Raw genomic sequence first — 24,403 nt, 5'->3', positions numbered from 1 at the left:
CAGGGGCTGTCCATTGGATCTTTCATAAAAAATCAGTATCCAATGGTCAGCCCCTCAAATTTTTAAGTAAAAATACAATATTTTTTATCAAATTTCATAAAATTAAGTGCTCTAAGTAATCTATAAAGTTATTATCTATAAAACACAATCACATTTCATACTAAAATATTTTATTTCTCACCTTTCAAAAGAGCACCACGTGAAACAAAAAATATTGCGGAAATGACACTTCTGCTCTTGTCGGCGGACAGCACCTGTACGAACGTGTTTACTTCTCTCCCCTGACCCCCTATCGCTCCTATCGCGTGATGCATGAACCAATAACGAAACAGAACTTCTATTTAAGTGCGCGTGATTTGGTTATTTTGATTGCAGCGATATTTATGACCAATAAACAACGCAATAGGCTGATCACTGGTGCCTGGCTGACCACTGGTGCCGTTACCCTAGTAGGTATGCCTTAATAATTTATGTCCGCATGCTTTTACAATTTCTTACCGAAATAATTTGGCCAAAATTTTGTACGCTGTTTTTATGCCGTAATCAAAGACGTTTATTATTACGTGGATTCTGAAAATGGAACAAAAATAATTTAATACCATTTTTTTTCACACCGAACCTAAAATTTTATAGTTGATTACGAATTAACCATAATTTGTATGATTGTTTTATCTTTAAGTGTCACTTAAAGCCCTCTTATTAACTGGTATATACCTATTTTAAACTCCAAAGTGTACCCTCATTGTGAAGCAAATATTCTTATGATGGCCAGCCGCCAGCCGAGCGTCACGTTTCATTGGGGCTCATTGCGAGAGAACTAGTCACGAACATATACTTCACTTAATTAGCGTAAATAAGACAGTTTCGCGAATGTAAAAACAAACGCATCCGTCGGGGTCGACGTTTCACCAAACCGGATTGAAGTGTCTTTGGCTCGCGTCTTATTCCACACTTTATGCCACATTTATTTTTTAATGAACGCTTATCGTGACTTTTATAATCCACTGGCCAGCTTAAGAGAAATTCGTGAATCATTCTGCCCAAAAAGGCTAATATTGACGGTGATATTTCTTTAAAATTTAATCTGCAAGAAGCTTAACTACGAAGTTGGTGATTATTATCTTTACAATATGCTTCAACGCAATCAAGATATGACATGAAAGAACAGCTTTACCATAAGTACTGATACGAAAGGCCAAATGAGAATATTATGATACTCATAAAAATATATAAAAATAGGATGCGGTTGTGTGTAAGCAAAATGATGCTGTAACATTTTTATATTGTAACTTTGTCGAGTCACCGCAGTCTGCGTCATATTATTAAAAGTAAATCTAAAGATAACTCGGTTAAATATTAAATAAATAATTTAATAATTTAGAAATACTTTGTGCTCCCAAATAAGAGCTTTCTGTCTATCTCTACAAATGAACAAAAAATCACTCGAAAACGTTCCAGACCTAATTCGCGGTAGGTGCAAATCGTAGAATCGATTAAATTCGGTTACCGTTAAAAACCATACTATATAATCTGTTCATTTTAGAAGGGTTGCTCAACTTAAAAAAAGTAAAACGCAAGTCATTGTAGCCTCACGTCGAAAAGTTCTATTGAACCGTGAACAAATTCACATGACAGCGCCGAGAGCGAGCAAATTATTTGAAAATAAAAATTGTTTATCTTCCTCTTATATCAATCGATGTAGGCAGGTACCGTAATCGTTTTGTGTTTGATTATTCATTTGTTTATTTCGTAGATACATGATAAATGATATCTTTTAGATTTAGACGATTCTCATAATATATAAATAAGTAATAACTTTCCTAAAATTTAATCTTTTACTAGATTACCATAGATAGCATAGGCTGCATAGGTACTCCTTTACTTATTTGACTTTAAAAATATATGTACTTACTACTTAACAATAGTTTCGCGTTATGAAGGGTAGCAGTTTAATAATTATAGATCAACAGTTTAATAATTATAGATCAATGAAAAATTGACTTCAGTGTCTAAAGGTCCTAAATTTATGTTGATAATAAAAAAAAATATTATCATTGCGGACTTCACCCGAAATTCAGGCAACGGCATTAGGTGAATTAACATATTGAGATCAGTTTAATTTCTCTAATACTTACCTACTTATTACAAACGCTTAATAACGCGCACCTAAAACTAATTATGCAAAGCCCAATATGGAAATTTAAATATCAAGAGTTAACTCATTAATAACATAGCATGTTGTGTGGCCGGTCACTTGATGCAGCACGAAGTGTGAGTTTGTCGTTGAATATTCATATGTCTTAGTATATTAATTACTTTGCTCTACTGAAATCTTACTTCGGTATTCAGTACATATTGCATTTTCTTTAACATAACCTGATGTGTGGGATAGTAATTAGTGAAGTGTTAGTAGTTTGTAATTAGGTATTTGAGACTTTAGTTGCCTTCCTCAAAAACCTTTTTTATACCTAAGTATATATTTTAATAAAAATACAGCTAACGACGCGAAATAAAACTAAGTTAGAATAAACTAGGATTTATTAGGCAATTTATAGGATACAAATTTGCTTATAAATTGTCATATTATGCTTTTGGAAAATCCATTATTTTCAATTAAAAATTGATTCTTACAAGACTCTTGTTCAATAAATACAGTGCAGATAATTCGAAATCGAATCGTCCAGCCGTGTGATTAACGTTTTATATAAGTTAAACTTTTATGACTCAAAATAGATCGGTTTATAGCGGCCATTAAACGTCTCCGAGGGCAGTAAATACTAAACAATAGTTCACAAGTGTGCTCATTACTAGCCGCGTACTTCGTGTGGACTGGAGCGCACCTGCCGCGGGCACACGCCACGAAACCACGGTACACACTACTGTAATGTTTCAGCTTGGAACATTTATTTTGGTGATAAAATATATAGTTACATAAGTTTCAGTAAGTTGAGTAGTGTTGATGTTGTTATGGAGGTTAGGAGGACCGTAGAGCCATTTCATTTTTATTTGTCAGGCATATCAGGTGGAATAAAATGAAATAAATCTTTTAAGAATGATCTAGCCATGGCCTTTTATGTTTTTTTTTTATTATATTGTAAGAATATGTAGTAAGTATAGAATTTTAATATTTAAGACACGTTTTTTATAACTTATCATATTTCGTAAGGCTAAGGCTCTATTATAAAATTCATAAACAAATATCTACGGATGGGTATAGCTATATCTAAGAAAATATTAAAGAAAAACACACCGGTATCAATCTAAAAATATTAACAGTGCAATATGCAAGCAAAAACCATTTTATAAGCGTCAAGATTCCAATATACACCCAGCTTTATCTGTCCTCGCTACGCGCAAGCACAAGATAAGGCCAGACGTGTGCATTTTATTTATTTTAACATTTTTAAGGCGGCCACGTTCGCGTGGGCGTTTTCTTTTTTTATTGCAAACTCGGTAAGTCACGAAGCGGGCACCTTGAGGGCTAACCGCTAAATAGCACCTACGATATCCTACAATCTCGAAGTACTTTTTACTGCCCACTGAAATAGACCGTTGGCTTGTCTGTTTCGCGCTAATGGCAGTACCAGTCTTTCTTTTTCTGTTATTAGACACCGAGAGCCACTCTCCAGGTATCATAAACTTTGATAAGATTTAAAGGCGCTATTATTTGTAGAGGTACAATTTTATTAAAGTCAGAGGTGGGATTATCTGCAGCTTTACGTGGAAATATTTGGTGTAGCTTAGGTAAAAAAGAAAAATAAAACTTCTATTATTAAAGTGTCAGTATGTAATTAGAATTTTAAAGTGAAACTTTTATTACATCGTCTCAAACTTTTTGGTCTGTGTAGCGCTAAGGTGTAGCGCATGTCGCGTGTATCGCGGCTGCCGAGTAGGTATACCTACTCGGCACGCGACATGCGCTACACAAAGCAGTGTTCGGAACCGTTCGAACAGTTTCACTTTTACCGTGGTTTCATAAAACCACACAACATTTTTTTTTGAAGTAAATAACATCAATTATATCTAAGTTTACAATTTCATACAGTACGGATGTAACTGCCACTCTATAATTACATCATTTCCTAACTACTTCAGCGGTTAAGGTAAAATTCGTCACGTTTTCAACTCAGCAACACATACATTCAGGGCATATTTATCAAGATTTTATATAAATATTGGTCAATTTAAAATAAAGTGCTATACAGCTGTGAGTGCATGCAATTATTCCACTTGTCTGCAGCCGGGTCGTGACGAGAGCGTCCTCCACGCACAACCATTTAATCCGAAAATAAGGCAAAATGTTTATTCTTTCGTTGTCCCACTATATTACGATATGACATTTAAATCTACGGCCGTGACGTGTAGGTACTAAATGGAAAAATATTAAAAGCGGACTAGGACTCTACATTATCTATAAATAGGTTTGTGAGGCTGCTAGAAGTTTTTTTGCTAGACATATCGTCATCTACAGTTTAATAATATTGCTGAATCATACGTGCTACGCCAAAAATTCGCTAATAGGAGATAATACCAAACTACGCTGATGATGAATATTAAAATATATTTGAAATGAAGGTAAGTACTTTTGATTTCCAAATATAATACAATGTAAGTATAATCCATATGAAAAACATTAGTAATAAAAAATAATTAATTAATTTTATATTGTATATAGTTAGTAACTCTACATAATAAATAATTATTATTGAAAAATAACTACCTAACAACAAAGTAGTAAAGTATTTAGTTCATTTCATACTGCTTTAGTAAAATCGATTATTTACGGGCAAGCTATAAAATATCCATGATAAGCACACAACGATTACCTATTTACAAGTCGGTAACTTACTTGTAAACACCAAAGTGTTATTTTTGTTCTCGTTATTGTAAATTGATTGGTGTTTATTTAAAAATCAGTGAAAAAAATAAAATAATAATTTTGCTTTAACCCCTTCAACAGTAGATACCTATCCAACGAAATCAAAAAATGTAGAGTCTTTAGATTAGCTCTTAATATAATTTGTAAGTTTTATTATAACAAATTGTTTTTATTTAAATGCGTTTTCCTGAAATATAACCATACTTATACACGCTTCTAAACGACTCTTTGAGTTTGACTTGAAATAAGAGTTAATGGACCGACGGATTTTTATGATCAATCATGTTTCTCACAATAATAAGGCTAAAAAATAAAATAAACGCTTAAACAAAAGTATCATTAACTCGACAAATGATTCGACCGTATAGCGAACATTCCAGAAGCCTCAACATAGTAGTGCTTCTAAAGTAGCCGAAAAACTAATTAAAATCGCATAGTTTGAGAGCCGGAGGACTGAAGGATGTCTCGACGCTCGATAAAATTCCCGTCTGGAAATTTTATTTTAACTTTAAGGCGCGCATTAACAACGTGGGTAATTAAGCATCGAAATGTCGCCAATCTACGGAGGCGTTGCACTAAGTAATGACCGGTACACAGGCTTTATAGTGACATCTTCGGACCACAATGCTCAAACTAAGCTTTATTATATTATCGTAGCATTATTATGGCTCATCTACCTTATTAATTTTTACCCTGAAAATGTTTGGTAGAATAAATTATGACATCAATTTGGTAAACATATATTTTTATTAAATTGATGACAAATATGAAGCACTTGCTTTTCATAGAATTAAATGCGTTAAGCTCGTTTTAACTTTTAATTACCATAAGGTACGGTGTAATGATAAATAATTAATGATGAAAGTTAGAATTGCTTTTTAGATAATTTCAAGGTAAATTATGACGATCTAAGCCGTCGTAATTAAAAATACTCGCAAAATAATTAATGATTATTATTAAAGATCTTTGGTCATTTTAATTAAGATTTAAGTATCATTTTCACTTCTATGTAAAAAAGTGCTAAAGACCGCTGTGATTGAACCATACTTAATTATTATTGACCATTTACTCCATTGAAATGTTACATTTTTTAGGCCTAACCTTGCAGTTTTTAGAGGACGCAATTTTATGTTTTTGATGTGTAGGGGGGGTCAGTGAGTAGCTAAAACCAAGTTTGTGGGGTTGCCACCCTTGTCCCACGGCCGCCATCTTGAAAATAGCGGTTGAAATGGTTTTTACGATATATCTCTTAAACTGTTTATCTGATAAAAAAAATTGTTAGCATTATTTGTTGCAAATTAAATTTTCTACAACTTTTGTCCAGTAACTTTTTGTCGTAGAACTATAAATAAAAAAGTTATAAGTGAAAACGTTCAGAAATTAGAGCTTTTTATATTTTTCAATAAAACTTTTTTTTATCATTTTACGAAGAAATGATATCAGACCATTTTTGTAGATTGTTTTTCGAGGAACAACTTTTATATACAACATTTTTTCATTACGTCAATAGCTAAGGTTTTACAGCGCTCTGGAGTGAGTACTATTTTTCAGTACTCCTAACTAGACATATAATGGCTATTGGCTCTTTTCCCAGACTCCAGAACAATGGAAGCACACTGCAGAACATTTCAGCCCTGCTTTTCGACGTAAAAAAAACGCGCTTCCAGACCTCAAGTCAGTTCAGTCAATAATTAATTATTAATAATATTGCAAAATTAATTATTAATTATTAAAAATATTAAAAACAATTACTGATGACAAATTATTATTAGTACACACATAATATATGTATACTGTATAGTTAAGAGTACTGAAAAATAGTACTCACTTCGGAGCGCTGTAAAATCTATTTACTTAATGAAAAAATGTTGTATATAAAAGTTGTTCCTCAAAAAACAATCTACAATAATGGTCTGATATGATTTCTTCGTCAAATGATAAAAAAAAAGTTTTATTGAAAAATATAAATATCTCTAATTTCTGAACATTTTCGCTTAAATAACTTTTTTATTTATAGTTCTACGACAAAAAGTTACTGGACCAAAGTTGTAGAGAATTTAATTTGCAACAAACAATGTTAACAATTTTTTTTATCAAATAAATAGTTAAAGAGATATATCGTAAAAACCATATCAACCGCTATTTTCAAGATGGCGGCCGTGGGACAAGGGTGGCGACCCCACAAACTTGGTGATAGCTTCACACTGAACCCCCCTACACATCAAAAAAATAAAATTGCGTCCTCTAAAAAATGCAACCCCAAATGTAACTTTTCAATGGAATAATTAGAATGTATTGCACGACAATATCTTGTCACTTATCGTAAACAAAAAGTGAATACGCTATTCAATTGGTCAATCAATCCAATTAATTTGAAGGGATAGCTACTCGATTCCCAAAGAACGCCGTAATTGGTACGATTAATGCTCACTCTCAATCGATTCTTTCTTTGTATCGACATCGGACATATTGAAGGCATGTTTGGAATGAATCGGACTTTAACTGCCCACGCACTTCTCGATAGAGATAAAATCGTTAAAGAACCGACGAAATGGCTTGTAAAACTGCTGATCATACAATAATTACAATGAAATTATTCTCGAGCTTAATTGAGTTTAAAATTAGACAAATAAACGTTGAAACTTTTACTGCCTACGTATCGATTTTCCTTTTAACGATTGGTAGGGCGGAACCCACTCTGCGTACTCCTACGTCGGGTAACTTCAATATTATTGTCACTACGTTAATTTTATAACATAATCCTGCTGGAAGCTACGTTAAACAGACACAAAGATCTCAGCGCACGTGCGGACCTTAGTGGGTGGTTGATCGTTGAGTTTTTATCCCTTTGGCTTCCAAGTTGACACGTGATCCTCGAGCAAACAACCTTTGTGGTAGACCGTCGCATTCGGCAACCGCGACATTATCTAAGTTCCTATACAAACAACGAACGGGCCGGAACACGTACGACTTTGAGTTTTTTTAGAGCGCCAATGTTGCACGCTTATGTAGTTGTCGGTCTGTGAAATGCTTCTTCGTAGACCGACTACTTCAATTTTATTTGTTTGTAAACGAAAGATTTTGATGAAGTTCTTAAAAGTTGTGTTTATGTTAGGGACATTAGGGAACTTCTACCTATAAAGATATGGTATGCATAAGTAAAGTGAAAGATATGGCAATTGCCATGCAATATGTTATTATAATACCTTTATTTATTAAGTAATTTAAATTCAAATTATTTGAAAAAACTTCACATTTTCTACAATAGCTATAATTTATCAACCTCCGCATATAATCATCAAAAGACTTAAATATTATGAAGGACGCTGTGAAATGAAGTTAAAATAATTACAATAAACGCCTAAATGGTGTAAAAGTACAAAATATAAATGACCATACCATTAAGATCAGAAAGATGAGAAAAAGGGCACGAGTAGATTAAATGAAAAAGTGGAATCATCACAGACAATAAGTATAGAGTCGGGTTGTTAGGACATCCTCCCATTCTCATTACGTCGTGTCACGCGTCATAACGCTGATTAATTGGCCCCCATCACACCGATGCGAACAAATGAGAAAAAAGACATCGAGCAACCAACGACCTTCCAATAACGAGCCGTCACTCACACCGGCAGGAGCGCCGAACGGTTTGACAACCTCAATTTATATGCAACTCGATGCCAACCTTCTCAGTTTGAATGATAGGTAATAAAGTCATACCTTAAGGCTGCAGTCTAGCAAAATTGCGTTTTCAACAAGTTATTTGACAATTTTTTCCCGGCTAATGAAATGATAAACTGATTTTTTTTTTTCTTGTTTATCAATTAGTGTTATATACGCAATGCGCGTGAATTTTTTCACATTTATAAAGTTACTTTATGTTACCTTAATCAGGCCTTCAAGATAAGTCTCTTTCCCCCAAAATCATTTCGAGCTAAGTTTGTGCACTCACTACGTTGCAACCGATTACAATTTACATAATCTGATCAGCGCATTATTATCCTTATATAGTCGTTATTAAAAACTGCTGAATACAATTGCCGAAAAACTTATGATTTTCTTAATTAGAGCGTTATAAATTCATTAAATTTCCCATTTTTTGCCTTACAAAATCGATTGATAAATACTGCTAAAAGTTATTTTTTCCATTAATTTATTCGAGTTGGTTGAAGACCAATGAGTATTAATCCTTTAAAATTTTTTTTTTTGAATTTTGATAATTCTTTAAATATTAAAAAAATATTTGAAATAATAAGGAAAAATCTTAGCGAATTTCTTTAGTCGCGCTCCTTGGGCCGGAGCGTTCTGACGTGTGCTCTACGCTCGATTTTCCTTCATACCGAAGTGAAAGTTGCTCTACTTCATTAAATTTAATATTTTTATTAATTGATTATTTTTATCTTAGTTTTGTGCAAATATTCGTATTTTTAAACATTTGATTTCGATATGGAAAATAAACGAAAAAAATACGCGTGTAACTACTAGAAAAAAAATTATCTTCGAACATAAAGTTAATGAAACCAAATAGATTGCAAAGGTGATTGGCAACAATTTCTTTATTTTACGGGGTGTCAGTAAAGGGATGTATATTTCTTTAAAACTAAAGTAAGCTCATAAATTTTCTTATAATATAATTTTTTTGAAGTTCCAAAAATGTTTATTTTTCGTTTGAGAAATACGAAATATAATATAAACTTGTATTGAGAGCTTGAACTTCCCAAGTTCATCCGGGGAAATCCCCATACGGGGAAAATGATTTGTTTACTCCAAAATTGATCCGAGGTGTTTTAATTTTTTCTTCTAGTCATTTTCAACGTAGCGGCATGTTGTTTGATTATTAATTTTGTAACTTAAATACAGGATGTTGGTTTTATATTCTGATCTTACAGACGCGCTGACAAATTTAGTCCACCATTTCTAGTTTAGTCTAACTACAAAACTACCAAAAAACTCTAAGTACCAATATTAAAACGAATGGATTATTATCACATCATCAAAATTCAGTGGGGTTGAGAACTAAACAAACAGAAGTAACAGAGACGCGAAGAATAAAAAAAGAGGACGAAAACGATAATTCGTTGATGCTTTCCCTTTTCGACGTATTGTTAGGGTACATCACCAATCTGCAAAAAACAAAACTGATGATTCCCAATTGCTGATTAAAAATGAAAAACAAATAATCGACAACAGTGGTGAAAATTTGCTGATCACAATGAAACATCCTTCAGTGGTAGCAGATTTACTCATTTAAAATGTATCGGTGAACAGCGTAAAGGAGAGGAGGACAGGAAAACATTATGAATGTGGATGGTGGATTGTATACAGGGTGTAATCGTTAAGTATGTGCAGGCGATTATGACGTTATTATTGCAGGTATCAAAAAACTTAAAACTGATATCGAAATTACTTTACCTAATGAGCAAAATGACAATAATAACTTTTTAAAAGTATAACGAGAAATATCTAAAAAATTTACTTTATACACTCCCATATCAAAAAGGGAAAATGGGACTAGTAGAAGTTAAATGTCTAATTCCGGCAAAAGACATGAATGCGGAAAATGCGGTTAAAAAAAATTTAATATGTGAAATACAATGCAAAAAATAACACTTTTGTCATAGATAAGAATCATGACTATTTTTTCCAAATTCAGGGACAACTAAACGTTGCAGAAGCAGAAGTCTGCTTATTTGCTGTTTGGGACTGGAGTGAATCATTCGTTAAAAATAGAATATATAAAATAGAATATATAAAATAGAATATATAAAAAAGTATGTAACGTTTAGGCAAAATAAAATGATGGACCATTATTGGATTTTACATAAATTGCCTACTGTCAGAATTGATTGATTCGAGACTTCAGCATTCGATGCCCATCCAGGACCCATCCTATATCATTCAAGCGATTGAAAAAAAAGAGATAAATCCAGTGCAACCGATAAAGCATCAGAATGCTAGCAAAAGATTTATTAGGTTTATCAATATAAATCTATATATTATACATAATATAATAAATCTGTAGAAGACGCGAAGACTGACATCCGCGCGGACGGAGTCGCGGGCGGAAGCTAGTCAGAAATAAATATCTTTTGTTTTCATTTGCGTATTTTTCTATTTTATAATTTTTTAACACAAACATTACATTTTTTTTATTAAATACAAAATTTGTTTATCCGTTTTATTAGTTAAACTGAACAACTTTCACTAAGAAACTTAGGTCGAAAAAAATGTATAGAGTTATGCATGTTGTATGGAAAGCTTATTTTTTTTTATATTTCGTCCAAATTTCTTTGTAAAAGTTGATCAGTTATATAAACATGAAGTTGAAGATATCAATAGAAAGTATTCGCAAATTTTGTGTACTAATAAAAAAAAATCACCCGGTGTAATTTTCACGAAAATTGTTTCAAATTGTCATTTTTGGTACTTATTACGAATATTAAATTATACGAATGATTTAATTTTTAAAAATTAAGTGGAGCAACTTTCCCTTAGTACATTTGTATTATTTACATATAGGATGACAGGATACATTTGTTTGCACTACTAGACCAAGCCCTTAAAATGCTTACCATTGAAAATGCTTTTAAACATTGTTCTTGGGTTTTATTTTTGGCTTCCAAACTTGCGCTCAATTAGCGTTAAAATGAACGTTTATTAGAGTAAATTACAAGTTTTCGGAAATTATAACGTTGGCGGACTTCAGCCCACTTGGGTGGTACGACAGATGCGGCTAAAATTCGCGAAAATATCACATTCAGATTATCTTCGATCGTTAGAGGGCGATACTGTATACATTACACGAGATTCAATACCTCATGAATTTTAATGTACGGCAATTTAACCTTAATTAAATGTATGTTTGCGAATTTTTATTAAAATTAATAGAATGCACTTATACTTACATTTATACCTTGATTGTTATTACATTAAGAGAAAATTTACGTAGGTACTGAATATCTATATGTAAGTAAGTACCTACTTATCAATTATTACAAAATTGGTGGATAAACTAATAAAAAAAATATAAGGGCAAGGGTGAACCGTGAAAGAAATGCTGAGAGAGTTGACTGCAAGTTTATTTATACATTCTGTGTTGATTAAGCGGGTTTTACATTTAATAATAGAAGCACAATTAAAAGACTGATGGCTTATTTATCGAAAATTGAAGGTTACGTTTAATAAATAGCCCCCGCTACCAGGGTGGTATCGTTGCATGAAAATAATTATGCGACGCGGACAGTGATTGTGGTAAATTGCTGCCGCCATGCAATAACTTCCAATAGCCCGCTATTAGTGTCGAAACAGTGCAAACAAACGGATATAATCAAACGTCGATTGACGAATTAGCCGACCACCATCGATGTTCGAACATCCGTAACCCTTCCGCAGGCAGATACTAAATAAATGTTTCCCAAGTAGTTATTAGCGATTATAACTCTTGTGAATTCTCTTTTCGCGATTTGAAATAAAAAGAAAACCAATTGGATATATATACGTTCACGTAGATTTTAAAATAAGTAGACAGAATAGGAAAAATTTAAAACATAAGCATCAAGCATGCTTCCTATTAATAAGGATTTCACGTTTTCACTATTAACGTTATCTAACTAATACGGTAAAGGTACAAAGTAAACAATGTGTTCAAAAGGGTTCTAGAAATTAGAATATAAATCGGCACATTTATACGACACCCACATTTAATTTGCAGTTTTCGTGGAATACGTATATCAGATAGTTATTTTTAAAAAGGGATCGTAACTCACGATGTAAAGCTATTTCGTGACCCATACATTGTGCATGAGCGCACTCAATTCATGTAGGCTTTGAATTGAACACGCAGTTCTGATATCGGAAGATAATCATCTAAATGGGTTTGCGCTGTTAGTACCTCTTCGTTACTTTATGATCACTTAAACAAAAAAGTTGCATTCTTATATCGAAGCCTGCGGTAAAATTAAAAGAAAATTTATCATTAGCGTATTTTATAGAGTTCAGTATTTTTATTATTTATTTATTGAAATTATTCTTACAAATTATTACAATAACTTAAGTCTAAGTCCCACAAAACTGCACATGCAGTTTGTCTGTGGTATACTTATGTCATGTCGTAACTCGTACTTTTTGAGTTTTGAGTTTCTATAAGGTATACCTAAGTACGTATATACGTAATACATGTATCATGTACATATATGTATGTTCAATCAATTTTAAATAAGAGTAGATAATTAAATTCTTATTACCTACCTACTAGAAATACAATTCTGTGAAAACTATACAATCTTTATTTACTAATTTTTTAATAGATTTATCTTAGAAATTTATGAATAATTTTAGATAGATTACACGCAGTACGAATGTATGCTATTTAAACACGTATTTCGCCATTTTTATTAAATATCCTGCTTAGTACTTAACGGAAGGACACTACACTTCAATAAGTGTTTGCGACCACTGCACTAGGAGATGTAGAAGATAATATATTGTACCTACATTTGAGGCCTGGGAGAGTTCTCAATTAGTTTTAAGGGGGCGCATAAAGCAAAATAACCAATCTTCTATTAGATGATACGTGTAATATGCAAGACCAAATCTAAAAAATAAAATATATATCAAACTAGATGATATGTTCAACGATTCTGTTTAATCAAAAACATAAAATATTAAAATTTACTCGATAAAAAAAAATCACCAAGTTAGCTCTAATTTTCACACTTTTACGTTTTCTACTTGACATGGTAATACTTATTATGATTTTTTTTTTCATAAACAATTATATTAAAACATTTGCAAGATATTTGTCAGAGCATTTTGTGTAATTACTTTTAGTTTTGGTTTTATCTGCGATAAACCACTTTTGGCGCTCTTTTTTTCTCGAGATAAACGTTTGATTTTGTCACGATAAAAGTGGTTTATCGCAGATAAAACCAAAACTAAAAGTAATTACACAAAATGCTCTGACAAATATCTTGCAAATGTTTTAATATAATTGTTTATGAAAAAAAAATCATAATAAGTATTACCATGTCAAGTAGAAAACGTAAAAGTGTGAAAATTAGAGCTAACTTGGTGATTTTTTTTTATCGAGTAAATTTTAATATTTTATGTTTTTGATTAAACAGAATCGTTGAACATATCATCTAGTTTGATATATATTTTATTTTTTAGATTTGGTCTTGCATATTACACGTATCATCTAATAGAAGATTGGTTATTTTGCTTTATGCGCCCCCTTAAGTTCTTTTCGACTATAGACGCCGAGGCCCGAGACTATAGACATTTTAGATTTAGATCTAGGAGGAGGGATCTCTCAACCAGTTTTTGAAGTTCTATATGACTTTTAAAATAAAAAGCAGGTAGTTTATTTTTCAAATATTTATTCCACATTATCGCTTACTGTCTTTTAGGTACTTCACATGAACTTAAATTATGCTTATCATAGTATCACTTTAACTTAAATATTTACAGTTTATTTCTCTGTTTATAATATAAACTACAAAGATAATTTTCTTTAATTACATCAAGTCATTCACTCAGTAACACTTAAATTAGTGATGAACGAAACTGGCTTATTTACATTTACTATGATGATTATAAATGAATACAGCATTTAACACTAATATCAAATAAATATAATGTACTTATTTTATTGCATACAATTACTGTCCATAAAGGTAACTTATAAGGAAGACAGAGACTGTATATTGGTAACAAACTGAACAATGAAAGTAAGTTATTTGTAGCATATTTATCCACGATTTCTTAACTATTTTGCTATGTAATAAACTTTTAATTGAATATGCGAAGCACTATATAATTATAGCTTTATAACTATGCTAATTAAAATAGATTACTCAATAACTATCGTCAGATGCAGACAATCTATCTTACATATTAACGAATGGAAGACTATACGACTTTGCTGTATTCATAAGGCACGCAGAATTCTTTAATTATATTCTGAAACTAAATAATTTTATATAATTTATACAAAATAACACTGCACTGTGCAGTAATTTTGTTGATTATTTTTTAATCAAAGAACGCGTGCTATAATATCTTCATCTATATGGCACTTAGTGCTTTATTAACATAAAATATATATCTTTTAATATATTGGACATATCGTCCCTCTATATGAAATACTGCCTCAGATGTCATTCACGAAAATTTACAATCACTTAACTTATTCTTAAGGAAGACCTAACGCTAAACTAAATGGCAAAACATACATAAACACAAAACTAGGTATAGAATTTTCATAACCTATTCAATCAATCACAAACATATTCTATTGTACTGACCACAATTCACAAAACGATGTATGATATATTAGGAACTTCAATGTACTATCACTCAAACCAAATATAAATCTACATTAAACTATTTATCACAGTTTTCAGGCAAAGGAATGGAAGGCAGGTGCGTCACCAGGGTCGCCATGGTTTTTCTTCTGGTGGTCTCCGAGTTACCAGGGCAAGGGGGGAAGGTTCGTCGGTCGGCGGTGGGGGGGAGTCCCACCCGGAACTCGCGGGGGAGAAGCAACGGGGCTCAGATGACGCCGACGATGTAGCATCCCGGGGAGAAAGTGGCACCAGAGTGGGGACCGGTCCTAACGTACTGGCGCTCATACCAGCTGGTAGAACTAAAGCAATATCCCCATTCGATAAACGAGTTGGTACCAAACGAACACCAGACCCGGATCCAGCTGGAACAATAAAAAGCTAATATTATGATTGTGTCATTAAAATTGTCCATCGTGTGGTAATGTGATGCATATATGTATACTAATCAATTATAAGAATACGTAGGTGCACATACATTTGCATGTTCAATACATAGATACCTACTCTATAAATACTATGAAAATATCACAATGTTTATCTATAATCGTGTAGGTTTCAATCACAGGTTTTAATCGTTATCTAAGAAAGTTTAAGTTCACTATTCATAAATCATATGTTTTACAATTATGAGAAATATAATTATTATACAAACGATTCAAAAATATTATTTGTTCAAAATCTTATTTAAATTACCTGATATAAAGATGGCCGAATGTTGTGGAGGAGTCACAACGTCCTCCGCATCGGACGGCGGTGTCGGTGCCCCGGCTGGTCTACTCCCAGGAGTGCTCACACATCCTTCTAAATGTCGCACTAAGCGCCTCTTCAAACCAGCTTCCAGCCCTGGGAATTTTGCGACTTCTGACAAACAGTGCCTGTAGCCCGCTCTAAATCTATCAGGCGAGCCCGCCCCCTCAGAACGCAAGCCCTCTAAATGCTTCACCGTCATTTCTAGAATGTCGGCCTTTTCAAGCTTCGAATGCCTCGCCGGCTGCAACAAGAATTAGTAAATTGTAAGTACGCTACAATAATTTTAAATTGCATAAGCCATTAAGAGTAATATGTCTAAAGCAAAGAGCTCTTTATGAGACAAGATGAAATGCTTACGTCTTTTTTCATTGCGTCGAGGATCAACGCCTTGAGCTCGTTTAGACAATTATTGATGCGAGCTCGACGCCTCTTTTCCATTATCGGCTTGTTGCTCTGGAACAAAAGATAAAAGACGTTAGTTTATAAGGTTCAGTGCAGCAATTGTGCATGTAATAAATTATATGTGATATTGAAAGCAAGTCATTCAATTTGCATTTGATTCAGAATCATCTAGTCACGTCGTGATTTAGAAACAATCTATTTATCTTGGAAGCAATATTAATATATGTAATATGATTGTGGGAATGTTTCATGAACATTAATGAAAAGCTATCATATCTCTCATCTTCGTAAAGTATTACATCAAGTGCAAGAAGACAAATAACTCTTATCACAAATCCAACCTTAATAAACCGTACTATAAATAGACAACCCTAAAAGACATTAAAATGGATATCTATGGCGCGTGCGGCGTGCAAGGTGAAGGCCGCGATTAGCACTGGACGTGACGCCGGGTCACGCGAGACACGTGACTTATCCGTATCGAAGGACCACGCTTCAGTGACCAGCCAATAAACGCAAATAGAGAAAGTGTTTTATTGGCCTCTAGTTTCCGTTTGTTAAGCATGACGATTTCAATAACTAAATAATGTCTCATTTTTTTTCACTATAAACATCAAGCTGAATTCATTCGATGTGAGCTGTTCTCGGATTTTGCTTCCATTTTATTAGCAATTTAATAAAGTTTTATTTAAGTAAATATCCCATTTAAGAAGATAATATCGTGTTTATTTCATGTAAACTCAATGTCACCATTGATATTTGATGCTGCGATCTGCATATACCTTGACAGAACAATGCAAATTTTGAATACAATAAACGTTTTAGTCAAAACATATTTAACAATATTCTTGGTAAATATTAATGATTAAATACATTGCTCCGATTATTTAACGAGCATTTTCTATCTATCTGCAGTTGTAACAAAAATTATTAAAAAGTTTAATAATTGCTTACTACGACTAACAAAAAAAGATAACCTTTGCTTGCTTGGCTTAAAAAGTAAATTGATTAATTATAGAACGATATTTACTTTATTATTAAAACATTTCCAACTTCAGCTCTTGTTACGTAACTCCTGTATATAATTACGATGTACAAGATAAATTTCTATCGCCCTTGCACACGCCTCGGGCGGCACGTGGCTGCAAGACGCGTGTCATCTTATATCTCACGGTATATAAATATGGAACACCATAACGGAGCTTGTTAGATAGATTGGCTATGGTCGTTTCATTTAATAAATATAAATTAAATTTTATTATAAATGCATATACAGTTCAAAAATAGAGACTAGTCTAAGAACTTTCTAACTCGATAGAGTTTCAATGTAATTAATAAATGTATAAAGTTTATGTCTTCATTGGATGAAATGACTGAAGACTTGGGTTGTGGTGGTTAAAATGTAATTATAATAAGCTAATTAGTAATTACACAAGTTACACACAAGATTTTCGTTGGAGAATTCCATACTGATTAGAGTTCAAAGGGCTGTATGGAAGGAAATAAAGCCATTATATCTGTACTATTTTTAGTGTCAATCAATAGTGTTTAGCAGACTGTAGTTTACGTAACGATTTGGCGAGTCACCGACACGGAATTAGACGGCGCCGTGTCGCGCACGTGTGTGACGGAATATGTTTTAGGGTACCGTATTGTTTCATAAAAACAAAAAAAAACAATAATACAGGTAGTATTCTATCTGTGTAATGCAAGAGAAGTTTAAATAAAGATTTTAGCGTTACGTTCAAGCTAGGTAGATGGCAGAAGTGTTCTAATTTAGTCTTATAGTAGCTATTTTTGAGACAATTGTTTATTAATTGTAGAAAGAGCTTTTCGAAGAATCCATTACGTAAAATAAGTGTGAAGATTAATAAATTTATAACTTAGGACATTTACATTATTAATCGATAGTTAAATTATATTGTATTTAATTATTGCACATACCATGCCGAAAGCAAAGCATGCATAAAGGGATAAAATACTAAATTACTCCCCAAGAGCTAATATTTTATACTTACATCACATTATAGTAAAAGGATTCAATAGGAATGTTCACGCAATTAATTGGATCTGAAAACTATTACAGGGGTCACTTTCAACTAGCTATTTTGCGAGCTGGCACTTACCCAGTTGTAAGGTATGCAACATGCACTTTATATTTTATTTATCTACACCTATCTCTAGACACTTATTACTTATATTCTATAGATAAAATGTCCTTTATAACGTTAACGTTATCATAAACAATTTGTAAATAAACCTTAAAATAAAAAATCATTTCATTCTGTTGTTATACTTAGATGTTATGCGTAAGGAATAGAAATAATGTACTTATAAGTTAATTTGTTGTGTACTTTGTTATGCAAGGCAAGGCACTATATAAAATAAAATATACCTAATAAAAAATCTTTTTTTTTACAATTTATCGGAAGTGGCGAATGAAATATAAACATTCCCTGACCTAGGTCACCTAGGCAAACGTAAAAACCTATTCCAAGAATCAAAATTGGTGGCTAAGTATTATACAGTGTGCCAATTGCTATTGTAAATGAAATTAAAATTTAAAACTAATCTAGTTGACTTTTTTTTAAATTGGTTCAAAAAAACGTAAACAGTTTCGTAAACTCGCGGTTAGTTATCAGTAAACCTCGAGAAAACGCTTATTTTTAAAATCACTATTATTATCAAATCTCGAACAATAATTATCTGCAAGTACCTACGTCACACCTATAAAATAAAAATAGTTTTTATATTTGCGTTATCGCTTGTCAGCGACCACCCAGGTTTAACGTGTATATTATTATCTGTGCCGGCGCTATTAGTCCATGGCTCGCTTTACCCACTAGGCATTTGGCACGCTTGTCGAATAGCGAAGCATGCAGCGGGGCGCGTGCCAATGCGTGGGCGCAGACGCTTCCGGCACGCTTGTGATCCGCACTAACGCGCACTAATGGCTAGCATTCATATTTAATGTGATAGAATATAAACAGGAATTGCATGTGATTCATATTATGAATGAACACTATTTCATAAAATTGAAAACAACATTGCCGGGACACGACTCCTATGTATGGAAATAACGCTGACTCGATGCGCTGACTAAGTAAAAATAAATCATCCTTTAATTCACCTATGAACATAAACTTTTACAATTGTATATAGAAAAACATACATCAGTACCGGTACGCATAGACACCAAGATCTTATACCTACTTCAATTTCATTATAAACCATATTTATAAAATATCTAATTCATGAATATCTACAGCCGTACTAAAACAAAGCGTGCTAATTGTGTGAATTAGCGTCGAGTGTAGTGGGCGGGCGGGAGTCTGTGTAGGCGCAAGTCGCACGCTGCGCTTATCTCCGACGATGTTTATCGCGTGATGCATCGCTCGCCTACCATACTTATTCAGGGGTGTATTTAATATTTATCAAAATTGTGTGTTAACTTTTTACAATTTTTTGTACATAGCGCTCAAACATTGAATATCTCCAATAAGTCCGTTATTAATTATAATGAATAGAAAGTGAAATTCATTCATTGATTACATAATTAGTAATTACAAAATTAAAGTTGAATAAATCCTTTGCAGTCTGTCTATGTTTTTAACATAATTATATATCAATAAATTGTATTATACATATACATATATGTATATCTTTTTTTAGATTTTAATTGTTTAAATTGAAATACCATAATGGCATTTTTCAATAGGTAAGAAATAAAATGATATTGCGAGTATGCATGGCCATGTACATATACATTTCTAATCTCTGTAAACATTATATAACGAACAGACTCTTAAAATGTGACAACCCTATCAAATGCTCCTGTATGTCCCACGATATCAAGCTATCCACTACCATTCTAATCGACCACACGTAATTCAATGTCCACAAGTCGGTACGGCTACAGTGGGCGAGCATCACGTTCCCACGACAATTAGCCCCCGGGTGCCCACTCGCCGCCCACGTTGTGACTCATGACCGTCTGGCGCTACAGGGCTGCCAGCGAAGTGAAATCATTCTATTGGCCCTACATTATGAAATTGGTGTCGTCCAACGTCATTTTCATAACAAACTGCAATCTTTCCCTTTTTTAATGACTCCTTCATTAATAATGGGCTACAAGTGTAATTTGAGTTGTAATTGAATTGCAAAAATAAATTTTCACGGAATATCTAAATATCTTGGTTCTGGCAATTGAACAAATTGCATCAATTTCTTGCAACATGTAACCGGAATATACGAATTAATTAGAGGAATTAGCCGGTCGCTCCTCGTAATGAGGCTAACACTTATTTAGTTTGCAACGGATATAGCTCAATTAATTAGGCCCATACACACTTTTTTGATAATCATAAGAGTTTAGGATGACCGCAACTTCCTCTTGGAGTTTTGTAGAATAAAAATAAAATAGAATTCATTTATCTTCTCGAAACTAAATTTTCTTTTCCTTTTTAGTATTTGTACAATCGAAATTATTAAAATAGGTGTGTTATGACCATAATAATTTTAGTTTACCATAAGTAGGTACTCTGGTACTTATTAACATTGCAACACGCGCGTGGTTTGCAAGTCGATGCGAAGATGTAACGTCACGTTTCCTCGTGAGTTGGAAATGTTTCTTTGTGTAAAAAACACTAGACACGTTCCACGATTTTGTATTTAATCAGTAGCTCGTTTTGTGTTGGTCTTGATAAAGAAACGCGCCTTGCTTTGATGTTTATGAAGTACTACTCATTAGATGTTGCAAAATAATAATTAATTAAATGACCTAACTTAGGAGAAAAAGAAAAATAATTGAATTGCACAACAAATACACAATAAATATCTACTCATTAAATTAAACTTTAAACTCAAATTATTATTATTATTTGTTAAATTAGACTTCTAGAAGCATGTATGAATATTGAATTGTCATAGACTTGTTTTACCATTAAATTTACCACAATACCTACTTTTTTTATTCCTGGGTACCTACCGACCTACCTACACTTATTTGTATGGTATTTACTACTAGGTATATATTTTAATAATAATGTTCGCTATAGCTAATGTAGCTTTTAAAATACACAATTCCTACGATTAATATCATTATATTATTTTTTTCTCAAATTGTGTTGTGAATTATTGCGAGTCCCTGTATCTGCCATTGACATTGCAGCAGTGCCGGCGTTAGGATGGGGGCGAGAGGGGGCGATGGCCCAGGGCGACAAATTCTGGGGGGCGCAAACGTCTGAAGTTGGAGGCTCTTGCCTCTCCTGGTGCAAACCTTCAGAACAACTCATGTGGGCGCCACAATATTTTCGCCCGGGGTGTCAGTGGCACTTACACCGGCACTGCATTGCAGACACCACAGAACATTCTGTGGCAGACACCTACTTAGTAGGTACCAAAAGTATTTAGGTACAAAACGATCACTATCACTGATTACTGTATTCAGTATTGTTGAATGACGACGGGTGGCGGATATAAACATATTAGCTTCATCTGAATGAGCCGACAGTCGTGCATATAATAACACTAATAAGCTGCACGGCATATAATAATCACCGCCGTTGACGCAAATGTCAATGAATATTCATCACTTGTCGGAAGGTTTCTCTATTGATAGATCTACTCATATGAAAGTACCTACATAATATACCTTCCTAATACACAAGCACAATGATGGTAGGTATAAATCGTAAAAATCAGCCTACTATACCTACCTCACATCCTTAATAAAATTTTTAATTTATGAAACTAAAAAATTTAATAGTAAAAAATAAAAATACAGGTCAAGATGTAGTTTGATGTACTTCCCTATAATTTTTTTTCTTTATTTAAGGAGCATAGTCCGAAGTAGGTATGTAGGAATTGTACATATTATGTAGGATTCTTAAGAAATAATTGTTTCAGTATTTTTTTTATGAGATGATAATACCTAATAATTCCTTTACAATCCTTACATTTACATATTTGGTTTACCTACACTTGGTTTACATAATAAATACTTAGACATAAAATATAAATAATCTGGTACCTACTTAATAAGTTACGAAGGCTGTATCAATTAATATTATTTTTATGCGTACAAAAAAAAATCTAAGTAAATTCTAGTTAATAAAAAAATATTTAAAAAAATGCTAACTTACCCGCCGATTATCACCCGGCTTTTTCTGTTCAACTGTATTAGTACTGTTCATATTGCTAGCAGGGTTAGCCTGCGTACCAGCAACACCGGTCACCATATTGTTCTCAATCACTAATTATTTCACTTGACAGTTTCAGGATTAATCACAGCATTACGCACGAAACGAAGTTTACCGTAAACAGGAGTACGTCTGTCGCGTGCGAGAGTTGGCGCGCGACTGAATTGAAAAATGAAAATCGTGATAAGTGATTCGTGTGGCGGTCGACGGACGACGACGGCCGATGTTCTGCAAGTCGGATTGCTTGTGCTCTCGTGGCTGGGTGTCTCGTTGGGCCTCGCTTTGGGCACGCGACACCACGCAGCCTCTTCGCGTGGCTCGCGGGCGACCAACACGCTCCTTCAGGTGCTGCGGTTGCTACTAGTTGCGCTAACGTGGTTCACCGCTGAAAATGATACGACGTAGATAACAATATTTTTCATAGAATCAATCAACTACATTTATCATTATTTACTTCTTTGTTTACGTGTTATTGATTTCCATTACATAACAGGAAATCAAATTCTTGACGTTTGTCTTTAAAAGCAATTTAGTTACATAAAATAATAATTTATAAAAATCTGCTTAAAGTTAATGGAAACCTTCGTTCCTGAAGATTGCAGTGGGAAATGATATGTTATGGGGCGATAAACACGTGATAAACGCTCAGATTATGAAGAGGATGATGATGATAATTTATGAAAATAAATTAATTACTTAGTTAAATCAATTACCTAATACCTACTCTTATTAAATTTCAAATACAACTAAATTACTAAGTAAATAACTGTGAAATCAATATTTTTTGTATATCTACATATATAGATTTCCAATAGGTACCTACCATAGAAATCTAAATAACGACTAGACCATTGCTAAAGACTGTTACTTATTTAGATTTCTATGGTAGGTACCTAAAGTAAACTAAGAGCCAGTTTCACAGACCAATATATTCCTCTTCTATGATAGATATTAGATATTATATCATCTGTGCTTTCACTTAAAATTACAAATAGGTTATGCATACAAATTTATTTTGTTTTTAAACTTATGTAGTTACGATTTAGACTAACATTAACATTGCTCGACATAATTTCATGCAGATAATGGCTAGACTCCAGATTCTTATACTCTAAGCCAGATTCATATTAGCAAAATACATCAAAGCTAACCGCGATTGTTTTACGTCTATTTTGCATAAGCGAGGAGCCTATGACTCCCTTGCTTTGTAGGAAATATTCCTCTAATCATTAATTCTAATGATACGTGCGAGCAGCATGCAAAATCAACTGTTATTTTTTGTAGAACCTTCCTTTAACTCCTTGATATTTTTGCTTTTTTGATACTTATAAGTAACCAAGTATGTAGTTTTGAATGTATAATATCACGTTTATAGAAAGATAGTAGGTAGATTAAATTCGGAAAGTTCTAACCCGAAAACTCAGACCCAGTAAAGTAAAGCCGACTACTCACGGTTGCACGACGGTTGGAGCAATTTCAGCTGTTCTCTAAATTGCCCCTGCTTGCCTATACACATAACAATTAAGGGTGCAATGCAATTCCAATATTATTGCCCCCGCTGTAGGTAGGTGAGTAGCCGTTTATAGAAAATATCAAATTTATAATGTAATAATCGCTTGATCTGGTTTCGCCTGTTATAAAAAATAGTGTAACTTTCAATTAGTGAAAGAATTTTCAGGATCGGGTAGTATACAATTACCTACGATCGTATAACCTACCTACATTAGGTACTGAAGAAGGTTCGGTTCTAGCTTTAATAAAAATCAAATCATCGATACAATAGCCATATTATGAACAAAAAATATCAGCCTAGAGCGGCGGTAGCA

At 33.1% G+C, this 24,403-nt stretch overlaps 1 protein-coding gene across 1 annotated transcript; it reads right to left on the bottom strand.

Moving 5' to 3' along the window:
• Positions 1-14,255: 14,255 nt before the first annotated feature.
• Positions 14,256-22,812, bottom strand: hry (bHLH transcriptional repressor hairy). The gene is made up of 4 exons (XM_089702330.1): positions 22,521-22,812; positions 16,333-16,428; positions 15,919-16,216; positions 14,256-15,587 (listed from the first exon to the last, which is right to left on the bottom strand). The coding sequence occupies exons 1-4, from the start codon at positions 22,614-22,616 to the stop codon at positions 15,307-15,309; spliced, it is 771 nt and encodes a 256-aa protein (XP_089558456.1). The 5' UTR covers positions 22,617-22,812; the 3' UTR covers positions 14,256-15,306.
• Positions 22,813-24,403: the final 1,591 nt, after the last annotated feature.

The sequence above is a fragment of the Colias philodice genome, chromosome 13 (assembly GCF_061535455.1).
Source record: "Colias philodice isolate Cphi_HAF_F1 chromosome 13, ilColPhil1 Martin Lab GWU primary, whole genome shotgun sequence".
NCBI lineage: Eukaryota > Metazoa > Arthropoda > Insecta > Lepidoptera > Pieridae > Colias > Colias philodice.
Note: the sequence above shows the minus strand (reverse complement) of the source record. Positions and strands in the feature narration are given on the sequence as shown.